This window comes from Kryptolebias marmoratus, linkage group LG5 (genome assembly GCF_001649575.2).
Source record: "Kryptolebias marmoratus isolate JLee-2015 linkage group LG5, ASM164957v2, whole genome shotgun sequence".
Taxonomy (NCBI): domain Eukaryota; kingdom Metazoa; phylum Chordata; class Actinopteri; order Cyprinodontiformes; family Rivulidae; genus Kryptolebias; species Kryptolebias marmoratus.
This window is the reverse complement of record NC_051434.1, coordinates 5,994,599-6,007,018: the sequence shown is the minus strand read 5'-3', so window position 1 is coordinate 6,007,018 and position 12,420 is coordinate 5,994,599. Positions and strand designations below refer to the sequence as shown.

At 45.2% G+C, this 12,420-nt stretch overlaps 1 protein-coding gene across 5 annotated transcripts; it reads left to right on the top strand.

The window, feature by feature from the left end:
• Positions 1 to 77: 77 nt before the first annotated feature.
• On the top strand, positions 78 to 12,412 carry ehmt2 (euchromatic histone-lysine N-methyltransferase 2). Of its 5 annotated transcripts, none has more exons than XM_017429579.3 (29): positions 78 to 152; positions 1,348 to 1,417; positions 1,539 to 1,694; positions 1,928 to 2,175; positions 2,285 to 2,351; positions 2,970 to 3,052; positions 3,145 to 3,279; positions 3,366 to 3,416; positions 3,500 to 3,575; positions 4,271 to 4,354; positions 4,469 to 4,605; positions 5,450 to 5,593; positions 5,711 to 6,027; positions 6,106 to 6,336; positions 6,606 to 6,688; positions 7,218 to 7,324; positions 7,411 to 7,533; positions 7,622 to 7,723; positions 7,940 to 7,963; positions 8,064 to 8,168; positions 8,322 to 8,476; positions 9,562 to 9,729; positions 9,809 to 9,953; positions 10,048 to 10,125; positions 10,301 to 10,416; positions 10,561 to 10,647; positions 10,730 to 10,808; positions 11,771 to 11,946; positions 12,030 to 12,412. In XM_017429579.3, exons 1-29 carry the CDS (start codon positions 126 to 128, stop codon positions 12,208 to 12,210), a joined length of 3,555 nt encoding a protein of 1,184 aa, XP_017285068.1. In that variant the 5' UTR covers positions 78 to 125; the 3' UTR covers positions 12,211 to 12,412. The 5 variants fall into 5 exon arrangements, with proteins under 5 accessions (XP_017285068.1, XP_017285066.1, XP_017285067.1 ...); XM_017429577.3 differs by having other exon boundaries at positions 4,268 to 4,354; XM_017429578.3 differs by having other exon boundaries at positions 79 to 152; positions 1,931 to 2,175; positions 4,268 to 4,354.
• The last annotated feature ends 8 nt before the right edge of the window (positions 12,413 to 12,420 follow it).

The window sequence follows — 12,420 nt, the reverse complement described above, 5'->3', positions numbered from 1 at the left end:
AGCTGATTTCTGATCAGCGATTCCGAATCAATGGGCTCCCGGAGAAGAGGAGGGGGGAGGTAGGGGGCGGAGCTTGAGCGGTGACGCAAGCACGTTCAAATCTCTGTCTACGTCCCTTAGGAAACATGTCGGCTTCCCAGACAACGACAAAGGTAGCACAGCTTCTGCACCTCAAAACGGCTCGTTAATGAAAATAATGTTTATTTATCATCTTGTATTTGCGCCATTTTACTAAGAAAATACATTCTAATAATACTGCCATCTTCGCTAAGCGTATGTTTCTATTTTTAGGCTATAATACCTCCTTAATACGAGCTGTGCTAGCAGTGTTAGCCATTCTTAGTGCTGTGTTAACTAACGAATTGTTATATTATTGTTGATGATTATTAACTTTTTGTGTCGCTTGCTCTTTTGCATCGGCTTTGAGTTGCCATCTTGTGTTGCAGTCTCGCTTTTGGAATCGTTTGAAGGCCTTTTAAGGTTTGACAGGCTGTTCCTTTTAATTTGGACAGTTGTGAAAAATGAAGTTAGCTTCATCAAGTTCAGATTTTCTTCGCATGTATGTCCTGTTCTTTACGGCAGAGTCTCGTTTTAGTTTGTGCAAATGAGCAGACTTTGCACTGAAAACAATGTCTTGTTGGCCTAATCAGTTATTTTATGTGTTTCTGTGTAAAAAGGTAGCTCAAGTAAATAGTCAGAAATGTCTTTTTGCACACACATGGCTCATATATGTAGTATTTGTATGTATTATAGACTGGAGTTTGGATCTGAATTAAGTCAAATCTGGATTCTCACACTAACAAATACACTGTTCCTTCATGCAGTGTAGTTGTTTTGATCACATTTTATTATTTCTAACATGCGTAGTGCCATCTTTTCTCAGCGTGGAGGTTATTTTTTTATCTTACAGCTTTTCTTTCCACTTTTAACACTACTATATCCAAATTAAACGCCTCATTTTAATTACCCTGGCAGTCCAAAAACTCCCAATATCAAACACCAACTCATTACAGTTAAATTATTTTCTTCAGTTTATTAGGAGCTGCTTTTCCCCTCTGTCTTAAGACAGAATGTACTTTGTTTTGGTTTACTTATTGTTTTATTTAAATAGATTTAATTAATGTGATGCAGGTGCATTATAAAGAACAAATTGACTTGATGATGATGATGAATATTTGCCATTTTCAGCCAGTTTTCTATTAAATTATTTTGCCTTTGCTCAGTTAGCTGCAGTTTCTTTCAGTAATTTGAAGATTAGGGAGCAAAAGAAAGTTCTTTTTATTTATCTATTTATTTTTTGGGCTAGTAATGATTACCGTTTATTAATTTTTGCTTGTTGTCTGCCAGGAGCTTCCTGAAAAAGATGGCCCGAAAACACCAACCGAGTCATTAGCAGGACCAGGAGAAGTCCAGAAAGGTGAGTTTACTCTGGCTGCATATTTCTTGTCCACAGATTAATAGAACCCTCGTGTCCGTTTTGGGTCTCTTTTCCCGAATTTCGCTGATTTAAATCTCGGCACGCTGTGATTGTCCGGCAGATGACGCGGCTTTCACCACAACTGCTGCCGCCAGCAAAACGGAGGCCGAGGGCGAAGCGCCGGCGGCGTTGCAGCCTGAGAACGACGAGTCCAAGGCCGCTGAGGATGAAGAGAAACGATCCCCCGACTCGTCGCCGCCTAGCAAACCTGCTGCAGGTGAAACTCAGTTCTTCCCTGATCGAGTTCCTGGTTTAATCTGACGTTCCAACGCTTCAAATCACCGTCCAGAGAGATAAGATTTTAAATTTAAACCAACTTTGCATGATTCTTTTTTCTTCAAACACACATTTTTCACAAATATCGTGGTGCTAATTACTGATAAATGCTTTGGTTTTTAATGTTTTAAGAGTTTGGGTCGTTTTTCGTAACGGCTCTTATTTGTTCCCCAGCAGGTCACGTGGCGAAGTCCATTTCCTCGATGTCCTCGTCTCCTTCCACGTCCTCAACTCTGTCGCCCGGTCGGGCAAAGATGAGCGTTTCTGGGCCTTCGACCAGTAAATCCATCCACTCCCCTGCTCCTTCATCCTCCTCCTCCTCCTCTTCCTCTGCCACAGTCTCCCCGTCGCCCTCGGTCTCCCCCGGCCCGCACAAGATCCACCGGGCCCGCAAGACCATGAACAGGCCTCCAATCGGCCAGGTGAGGAGGAGTTGGTTGGTGTGACAGCAGTCTGAGCTGTTCGACTCTTGACTTTTTCTGATTTTTTATTTTTTTGTCTTTTATTGTTTTTGCTTTTTTCGTCCAACAGCTGAGCCACGCTGACGCTCCTGCTGCATCAGGATCCTCCACCTGCCTCTCCTCTGACGCTGAATCCGGTCAGTTACAAAACTCACCTCTACTCCTCAGGTTCTCATATTACTAACATTTTAAACTTGATATCCACACACACACAAATACTTTAAAAACAATTACAACTTTGGTACTGAGGAGGGAAAAAAAATCACAAATTTAAGCTTTTGTATCGAATATTTAAACAGAGAAATTATAGCATTAATTTGGAAGAAATAAGATAATTTTAAACTTTATGGCAGCAACACGATTTAGATAGAAGCAACAGAAGGCTGGAAAAGTAAGAAACAGCTGGATGAGTGTTTTTTTTAACTAATTAGGCTAACTGGTAACAGGTATGGGTGTAAAAAGAGAATTTTTTTAAAGAGGCTGAATCTCTCCGAAGTGAAGATGGACAGAGGTTCATCTGTTTGAGAAAAGCTGACTAAAAAAGTGGAACAATTTCAGAAAAATGTTCCTCAGTGGAAAATTAGGAAGACTTTAATTCTCCCATCATCTACAGTTTATAATATCATCCAAAGATTTTAAGGTTTACGTCATTTTTCAGATTTAAAGCTTGTTGTCAAGTCGGTAAACATGTTTTTCATGTCACATTAAAATTTTACATGTTTTCACTGCTTACGTTGCTTTTCTGACTCCAACAGTTGCTAAGAAGAGGAAGCTGGGTCATTTATCAGAGGGCGAACCCGGTAGGCTCGAAAACACTTCAGAGAAAACTCAAACCGTGGTAAGAAGATTCAGTTTCACGGGAAAGTTTCAGTCATTGTTACTGTCTGCTGTTAACCTTGTTGCATTTTTTTTGTTACTTTTGATATCAAGGAGGAGGTTTTGTGTCAGAAAAAGGTGGAATCTGTAGCTCATTCTGCTTCCCTGAAGATCAAAAGCTGCTGGTCGGAGGAGGACAGAGTCAAAAAAGTTCAAATATCCAGTCCGTCCACGAGAGATGCTGAGAAGGTGCCGGCCTGTTTTCAGAAGAATCAGCTTTTACTGATCACAGTAATAAAAAGGGAAATGATTATTTAGTTGTGTTTTTGTTGAAGGTGGAAAATGGGAGCGACAGAAAGCAGCAAACTGCAGACGCAGAAGATCAGGTGAGCGTTTCTGTCAAGAAATAACTTTCTGCCCACAGTTTACTAATGTGTTTGACTCGTGTTTGAACATTTCTGCCTCGCAGAGTTTGAAGCCGGAAACTCAGAGGATCAACCCGAGTAAAAACGAGACCGAGGAGTCTTTGGTGGAGACAGAGAAAGGTGACTGAAAATTTCGATTTTCATAATAAAAGCCTCAATAGTTTTAATATCCTGTTACAGCACGGAGCTGCCCGTCCGACTGTGGGCAAGTTCTGCTCTGAGCTCTGCAGCCGAGTAACCGAGGAAAGTCCGACTGCACAGCTGGACACCTCATGGGTCAGGAGTGATCCCTATTGATTTCAGGGTCTTGGGCTTAAAAGTCAAGATCGCAGGAGACCCCTTTTGAAAACCTTGGTGCCGTTGGTTGTACTCTAGTTTTCAGTTGTATTAAAGTACCCTTTTTCAGGTTTATTGTTGTAAAAACAAATGAAATATAATTGAGAAAACGCTGTGAATTTTTCACTTTTACTCCTAAATTAGCTTGATGGAGATCAAGGTGTGTTTAAACTGATGTGGGGCTTAAAATCAGGGCTTCCTACGTTGGTAAACTCGATTTAATGACCTGGCAGGTGAAGTGAAGATGCCTCAGATCCACGTTTACATCCGTTTTATGCAGCGAGTACTCTGTAGTACTCTGTAATATCCTCTAATACCAAAGTACTCAGGGATCAGAATACCTGTGTCCCTTATTCAGTTGGTAAAACCGTACGAGTGGTCAGGCGTTTGTTTGGATGTTTGAAGACATTTCGTGTTTCAGGATGATTTTTTAAAATTTATTTGGTTAAAATGCTCATAAAAGTGTTTGTTTTCAGCAGAAAGGCCCGGAGAATACACAGAGGTGCCTTTGGGCGCTCTGGACATCGCTGCTGCCGACAGTCTGACTCTTTCTCCTCCTGCTGGTGAGTTCAGGACAGTTTCAGGCTCTAATCACTGATTTTTTATTTTTTTATTTGTAAAACTGAAGGAAGTTTACTTCAAACGTTTGAGCGTCTCCGGGTGTCTCCTGTCTGCAGAGGGAAGCGATGCCGGAGACATGGAGCATCTGGAGGAGCTTCCTCTGTGCAGCTGCAGGATGGAGGCTCCTCGGGTCGACAGCACCAGCCACCGGGTCAGCAGGCAGTGCATGGCGACGGAGAGCATCAACGGAGAGGTGGGTCCTCGCGCCGACCTGCAGCTCGCTTTACATCCGGGTTCATTGTTTGCTTTGTGTGGAAACAAAGTATTGGATTCAGGATCAACTGAACTGTGTTTTAAAAACCAGTGACTGAGATAAATAATAAAATAAACACGCTGCGTTTTTACAGCTCAATGCTGAGTCAGAGATGACTGCTGAAACTGAGAAACTGAAAGGACCACAGCACTAGCTTTTAGCTGGAAGCTAAAGGTAATTAAATGCTAGCTAAGAGCTAAAAGTATTGAAATTGTAGCCAGAGGCTAAAAGTATTAAAATGCTAGCTGGAAGCTAAAAGGATTAAAATGCTAGCTAGAAGCTAAGAATATCAAAATGCTAGCTGGAAGCTAAAACTATCAAAAGGCTAGCAGAAGCTAAAAGGATAGCTAAAAGTAGGTAAAACCAGAGCAAATACACAGATACAGATTTCAAGTAAGACGCTGTTTTTCAAAGAAGAAAGTTTTTCTGTTGTAAAAATACTTAAATATTTAAAGAAAAATATAGAAATGACAAAAACCAAACACCCCAGCAGCCGTCTGCTGGATGATCCGAACATTTTGACTCATAAGTGGCTAAAACAGCAGAAAATATGTGAACAGCAGAGCGAACGCTGAATCAGCAGCTTCTCTGTGTTTTGTTGGGTTCAGGTCTGTCGAACAAATATTGAGTCTTATTTTAGAAAGTCTTGACTTATATTTAAACCTGTTTGTAAGATGTAAAGGTTTAAATTACAAATCAAACTTCTTGTTCAGCTGTGAAAAGACTTTTTTTTAGCATTAAAGTGTCTTTAAAAGTTTGTGACCTCGGTTTTTCCGTCGCTCAGCTGCGATCCTGCCCCAGCTGGACCGTGAAAGGGGAAACGATGCGGCCGTCCAGCCGGGTTCCCCTCATGGTTCTCTGTGACGTCCACCGCTCCCACATGGTCAAGCACCACTGCTGTCCGGGGTGCGGATACTTCTGCCTGGCGGTAAGCGAGAACATCGTTCCAGTTTTTATTCCAGCCTCCATCTTGTAGTTCTGTTTTCTGTCTCGTCACACTCTTGTTTTTGTGTTTGTTGTTCTCTCGCCGCTCTTCGTCTTTCAGGGCACTTTTCTCGAGTGCTGCCCGGACCAGCGCATCACTCACCGTTTCCACCGCGGCTGCGTGACGGTGCTGAGCGGCGGGCGCAGCAGGGCGAACGGCGGCGGCCTGCTTTTCTGCCCCCACTGCGGCGAAGACGCGTCGGAGGCGCAGGAGATCACCATCCCCTCCTCGGCCTCGTCCTCCGCAGCCGCTGTCGTCACCATGTCGGCCTCCTCCACGACGACGCCCTCCCTGCCGCCGTCTGCCCCCACGGCACCTTCTCTCACCGCCTCGACAGGCGGGATGAAGGACGGGAAGATGCCCGAGAGACCTGTCAGGTAAGCTCAGACAGACGGTCCTAAAAATACTCGAGTTCATGTCGTTCGAGACGTTTCGACGCGTTTCCGTGCTTTCAGCGCCCGGATGCGAAGCCACGGTTTGGTGGCGGTGGAGCAGCAGCAGCAGCCGCCGCAGCCTGTCGCCTCAGCTGCGACCGAGGCCACCGTCCCTCCGGCGGAGGAGGGCGTGGACAGCGTGGGACCGTCGGTCTGCATGCCAAACGGGAAACCGGTCAGCCCCAGCGCGCTTCCACCCGGACCCAGCAGGGCGGCGCTGCAGAAAGCCATTCTCACGCAGGAGTCAGAGAGGTCAGACACCGGACCTCACAGGTTTTAAACATGATTCATGTCACTCAAATTTACCTGTGACCTTCAGGCGTGTAAACATCCCATTTATAGACAGTTTGGGGCAATTTTCAAAATCAAAAATGTTGTTTTTTTATTAACCGGCAGCTAAAAACTGAATGTCACAATAATTCCTTGTTGAAGTAACTGCATGCAATCTGTTTCTCTCACAGATAAAGATGTATGACTCTATGTATGATTTCTTGAGCAAATTGTTGCTTGTGGTTAACCAGGAGGAAGAAACTGAGGTTCCACCCTCGGCAGCTCTATCCTGCCACCAAGCAAGGAGAGGTTCAGCGAGTGCTGCTGATGCTGAGTGAGTGGCAACAGACGGGACGCTTTTATCCACATTGGTCCACGTTAATAAACAAAAAGTCTGCTCTTATTTATACATGTAGTCATATAAGCTGAGGGGGAGGCAGTTAGAGAGGACATGGAGGTAACTGGAGTGAGGAGCCCCCTGAAAAGGGAAACAGCTGAAATTAAAAAGCCCATAAACTTCCTCTTTAAAGGTTTCTGATTTTGTTCGAGAAGTCTGTTGTAATAAATTTAAATTTAAAGTTTTAAATCACACATTTGCTCTCGTGCGTGGCACGTTAACGCTCGTCTTTGCCTAAAAAAAGATACTAAAATATTGACAAATAGTGTTTTTTTCACAGCTGTTACGGCTTTTAAAGATCTGAACGTAAGCAGCCTCTGAACATGTGAAGGAAACAGAAATTTAGGAGCACTTGAAGCGTTTTAAACCTCAACTTTTTACTCACCTGAAGCTGCCGACCCAGTTCTATGCATGATCTGATAGTCTGTGTGTCCACTTTAATTGTGTGTGTGTGTGTGTGTGTCAGTGGAGGGCATAGATCCAACGTACCAGCCTGAATCTCAGAACCGGCGCTCCGCTCTTCACGCTGCAGCTCAGCGAGGCCTGCTGGAGATCTGCTACATGCTGGTTCAGGTAGCAGCTCCCCGTCAGCGTCGTCTTCACCCGACAGGTCGGCTTCGTCGCTCAGTGGATTTATTTATTTCATTTTTTAACTTCAGGCCGGAGCGGACGTGGACGCCAAAGACAAAGACCAGCGGACTCCTCTGCTGGAGGCCATCATCAATAATCACATTGACGTGGCGCGGTACCTGATCCAGAACGGCGCCTGCATCTATCACGTCGTGAGTTCCTTCCCGTCGGAGCCGAAACCACCGGCCTGTCTGCTCGCCCCCGTTGACCTCTTTTCTCTTTTCCGTCTGTCTTCGTCAGGAGGACGACGGGTACACCGGCCTTCATCACGCCGCCAAGTTCGGGAACCTGGAAATCGTTAAGATGCTCCTGGAGACGGGGCAGGTTGACGTCAACGCACAGGTGAGACGAGAGCGAAGACAAATATGTTTGTGTTTTCTCGCTGTTGTTGAATTAAATCCTTCGTTTTCTGACTGATAAAGTGATGATTCTCTTTGGAAAGCACTAATATGCAATCATTTACCAAAACTGCGACCAAAATCAATGATAATCAAATGATATTTTAGTGTTTTTTTTTGTTTTTTAATGCAACCTTTGAGATGTTTTTGTACTTCCTAGTGTGGAAGAAATGCATCAGCTGAGGTTAAAGTTGTCTTCTAGAGGACAGGATTGTCACCCTACGGTATTTCAGCACATTTGAACAAATGTCCGTGTAGAGATGTGTTGTTTTTGGGCCTTCCAGGACAGCGGGGGCTGGACGCCGATCATCTGGGCCGCCGAGCACAAACACGTGGAGGTGATCAAGTCGCTGCTGAACCGAGGAGCTGACGTCACCATCAACGATAAGGCACGTTTCCTTTTCATGTTCATGCGTTGAACATGGCAGCACAATAAATGTTATTAAACGTGGCGTTGGCAGAATCCCAGTTTCGTGTGGTTTCAATCCAAAACGGAGGCGGACTGCGGTCGAATGAAAGCATCTTTTTGTTTTCCCCTGCAGGAGCTGAACGTCTGTCTCCACTGGGCGGCGTACGCAGGAAACGTAGACATAGCGGAGCTGGTGTTGAACGCCGGCTGCTCGCTGTCCTCGGTCAACGTGCACGGAGACACGCCGCTCCACATCGCCGCCAGAGAGGGGTTCTTGGACTGCGTGACGTGAGTTAATGATGAGAGGCCTGGTTCGGCGCTGTCAGGCTTTCTGTTTCAGCCGTCATCGTATCAAAACCTTCGGCTCATTCAGGAGACGGCTGCTGTGACTTCTGGTTCTTGTAACTTTTTTGCTTTTCAGATATTTAACACAAATATGTTACTGAAGCTGAAACTTTCCACAGAGAGATTCTGCTTTAAAAACATCTGCTGCAGCTGTTTGCTTTTTTTTTGGTCTTCTGCTACTTTTAGTTTTTAGTTAACGTTCTTCTACTTCAGTGGCGTCCAACCCTGGTCCTGGAGGGCCACCATCCTGCAGGTTTTACTTGTTTCTCTGCTCCAACACACCTGATTCTAATCAATGGGTGATTAACAGGCTTCTGCAGGACATGAAGAGGTGATTTAACCTCTGAATCAGGTGTGTTGGAGCAGAGGAACAAGGAAAACATGCAGGATGGTGGCCCTCAAGGACCAGGGCTGCCTACACCTGTTCTACTTTTCCCTAGTCTTTGCTACTTTACTTTTAGCTTTTAGTTAGTGTTTTGCATCTTTTAGCTTTTAGCTACATGTTTGCTAACATAGCTATTAGTTGTTCTTTAGCTGCTTCTATCTTTTAGTCACCTTTTTGCTACTTTAGGTTTTCATTTTCCCTTTGCTATTTTGAACTTTTAGCTCGTCTTTTGCTACTTTTAGATACCTGTTTGCTTCTTTCTTGAAAAGGTTAGCCTTTTTTAAGCCTTCTTAAATAGTTCTTTGATATTTTTTAGCTTTTAGCTGACGTTTTGTTTCCTTTGGCTTCTTTTGGTTTTAGCTGCTTCTTCTGTCAGCATCATAAAAACCCTTTATTTAGTCATGTTAGGTTTTTTATTCACTGATGTAATACTGTCCATCCATCCATCCATCCATCCATCCATCCATCCATCCATCTTCACCTTCATTTCTCCTTTACGGGTCGTGGGGAGGGGACACTTGGACAAGTCTCCAGTCCATCACGGGGACACATGGAGACAAACGAGACAAACAGCCATTCAGGCTCTCTCTCAGGGTTGCTAATTCCCCTGACATTAGTTTGGTCGTCTCTTCTCCTCCTGCAGGTTGTTTCTGTCCAGAGGAGCAGACATTGACATCATGAACAGAGAAGGAGACACGCCCCTCACCCTGGCGAAGGCCGACACGCCCGTGTGGGTTTCCCTTCAGATCAACAGGAAGCTGCGACGAGGAATAACCAACCGCCTGATCCGGACGGAGAGGATCATCTGCAGGCACGTTCAGATAACTTCCCTTTCTCTTCCTGGTTCTTCGGAGCAGCGGGAGCTGAAGGCTGTGGTTCTGTGTTTTCAGCGACGTGGCGCAGGGCTACGAGAACATCCCGATTCCCTGCGTGAACGCCGTGGATGACGAAGGCTGCCCTTCAGATTACAAATACGTTTCCGAAAACTGTGAAACTTCAGCCATGAACATAGACCGGAACTTCACGCACTTACAGGTGCTTTGTTTTACTTTCAAGCGTCTTCTTTTGGCACCAGAAGAACCTATTTTTTAAAAAAAGCATCATCCTTTTCATATCTTTTTGTCTTCAGCACTGTAGCTGCACCGACGACTGCTCATCGAGTAACTGTCTCTGCGGCCAGCTGAGCATCCGCTGCTGGTATGACAAGGTAAAAAACCACAGCATTTTAAAGAAGAGAGGAAATAATTCAAACTGCTTGTTTAGATTCTTTCGAACAAACTGTCTTTGTGCTGCTGAAGAGCGTGTTTTACTGTGGATCCGTCTGGATTTGTTGTTTTTATGAGTAACTTTAAGAAGAACCTCTCCTTGGTTTCTGTTTCCAGGACCAACGGCTGCTCCAGGAGTTCAACAAGATCGAGCCTCCGCTCATATTTGAATGCAACATGGCGTGTTCTTGTTATCGCACGTGCAAGAACCGGGTGGTCCAGGCAGGAATAAAGTAAGTCTCACATCCGTCTGCAGATCTGTTTGAAACAAACACGTCTTTATTTTCTTACTTCCTGTCGCTCATTCAGCTGCTGAAACCGTCGTCTGTCCGGTGCTCCTGGTTTTCACTCATTAGTTTTTTTTTTCCTCCCCTCAGAGTCCGTCTGCAGCTCTACAGGACAGAGAAGATGGGATGGGGAGTTCGGGCGATGCAGGACATCCCCCAGGGGAGCTTCATCTGCGAGTATGAGAAGATTATCTTCTGCCCCACATTCAGCGGGGTTTAAGGTTAAATTAGAAAAAGGTTTTCTCCTCTCTCTCTGCAGATACGTTGGGGAGCTGATTTCTGACGCCGAGGCTGACGTTAGAGAAGACGACTCTTACCTGTTTGACCTGGACAACAAGGTGAGCGTCTCTGTAAACTGATGAGACGTCTTCGGTTAGAAACAGAGAGGAGGAGGAGGAGGGCGTCTTTATCAGGAAGCTAACAGGAACTCAGAGCAGATCTGAAACGTTCCCAACAGGCCGAGTGCACGTTACGTTTTGGTACTTTTGAACCCCGTTTAAAATCGCTCGAGACAGCGAACGTCGATCCGAATTATTCCAAGAAATGTTGGTTTTAAATATCTGACTCGTGTTGGCAAAAAGAGCCCGACTGAGCTCAGGCTGCGGGGAAGTGAAAATATGGATTTTTGCTGTATTTGAGTAACTAAAATGGCATATATTCTTCCTAATGTACCTTTAAATATAGGTTTTCTGACACAAATAGTAATTTGTCTTATAACCCTTATCATTTCCTATAGTTTACCCCAGGAAATCCCTTCGTATAATGTTTGGCGTCATTGTGAAGGCTGGGGGATTCTCGATGACGCCCCTCCAGGCCAATAAAAATCTAGTTTTCAGACCGTAAACAAAACCAGCTTGTTGCCCGGTGATAAATCGCTAAATCTCAACAAACGCTGCATCATTTCGAAGGTTTTGAGACGGAGAATTTGAAAATACTACCTCACTTTGTCTGCACACATCACACAGGAATATGAACTTAAAAGAGGACAGGATGAGCTGTAATGAACAGAGTTATAAACCTGTATCAGAATGCAGTTTCTTGACCCTCATATTGGGATATTTCCCAATTAGCTTATAAATGACAGCAGCAAAATAAAACTCAAGGCGGTTAAAAAGTTAAAGATTCGTCACCAAACCCAGCCTCAGAATCCAACATGGCTGCCTCGTGACGCCAGCTGCAGCACCACAGGCTGTTTTATTTTCTCTTCTGTCAGTTTGTGTTTCATTAAATAAGTAAATTAAATCACACGAGAGGGAATAATGGAAACGGTTAAACGGCTCTTTGTGCGTTTCCTGTGAAGGACGGCGAGGTGTACTGCATCGACGCGCGGTACTACGGCAACATCAGCCGCTTCATCAACCACCTGTGCGACCCGAACCTGATCCCGGTGCGCGTGTTCATGCTGCACCAGGACCTGCGCTTCCCCCGCATCGCCTTCTTCAGCTCCAGGGACATCCTCAGTGGGCAGGAGCTGGGGTGAGGGTCTTTTATTTTTATTTATTTTGAGTTTAAATGACGTCTTCCTTTTTGAGTTGAAACCTGTGAACGTCTGTCCTCAGGTTCGACTACGGAGACCGGTTTTGGGACATTAAGAGCAAGTACTTCACCTGTCAGTGTGGGTCGGAGAAGTGCAAGCACTCGGCCGAGGCCATCGCCTTGGAGCAGAGCAGGCTGGCTCGGATGGAGGCCGGCTCGGAATCGGGCACCGACTGCGGCGTGACCGTGCTGGGAAGCTCTTAAGACACTTACCCACGAGGCCTTTGGACGAACCCCTTCAGGTTTACACGCGCACACGTCTCGGTGCTCGGGAAGAGATTCGTTTTCGTTCTCGGTTTTGCCAATTACGGTGCTGTTCGGTTTTTAGTTTTTACTTGAAGTCTCCTTTTTTTCAGAAACGGTCACTTTATCTCGTCCACTGTACAACCTTTATATCCGGGGGGGGGGGGGGGG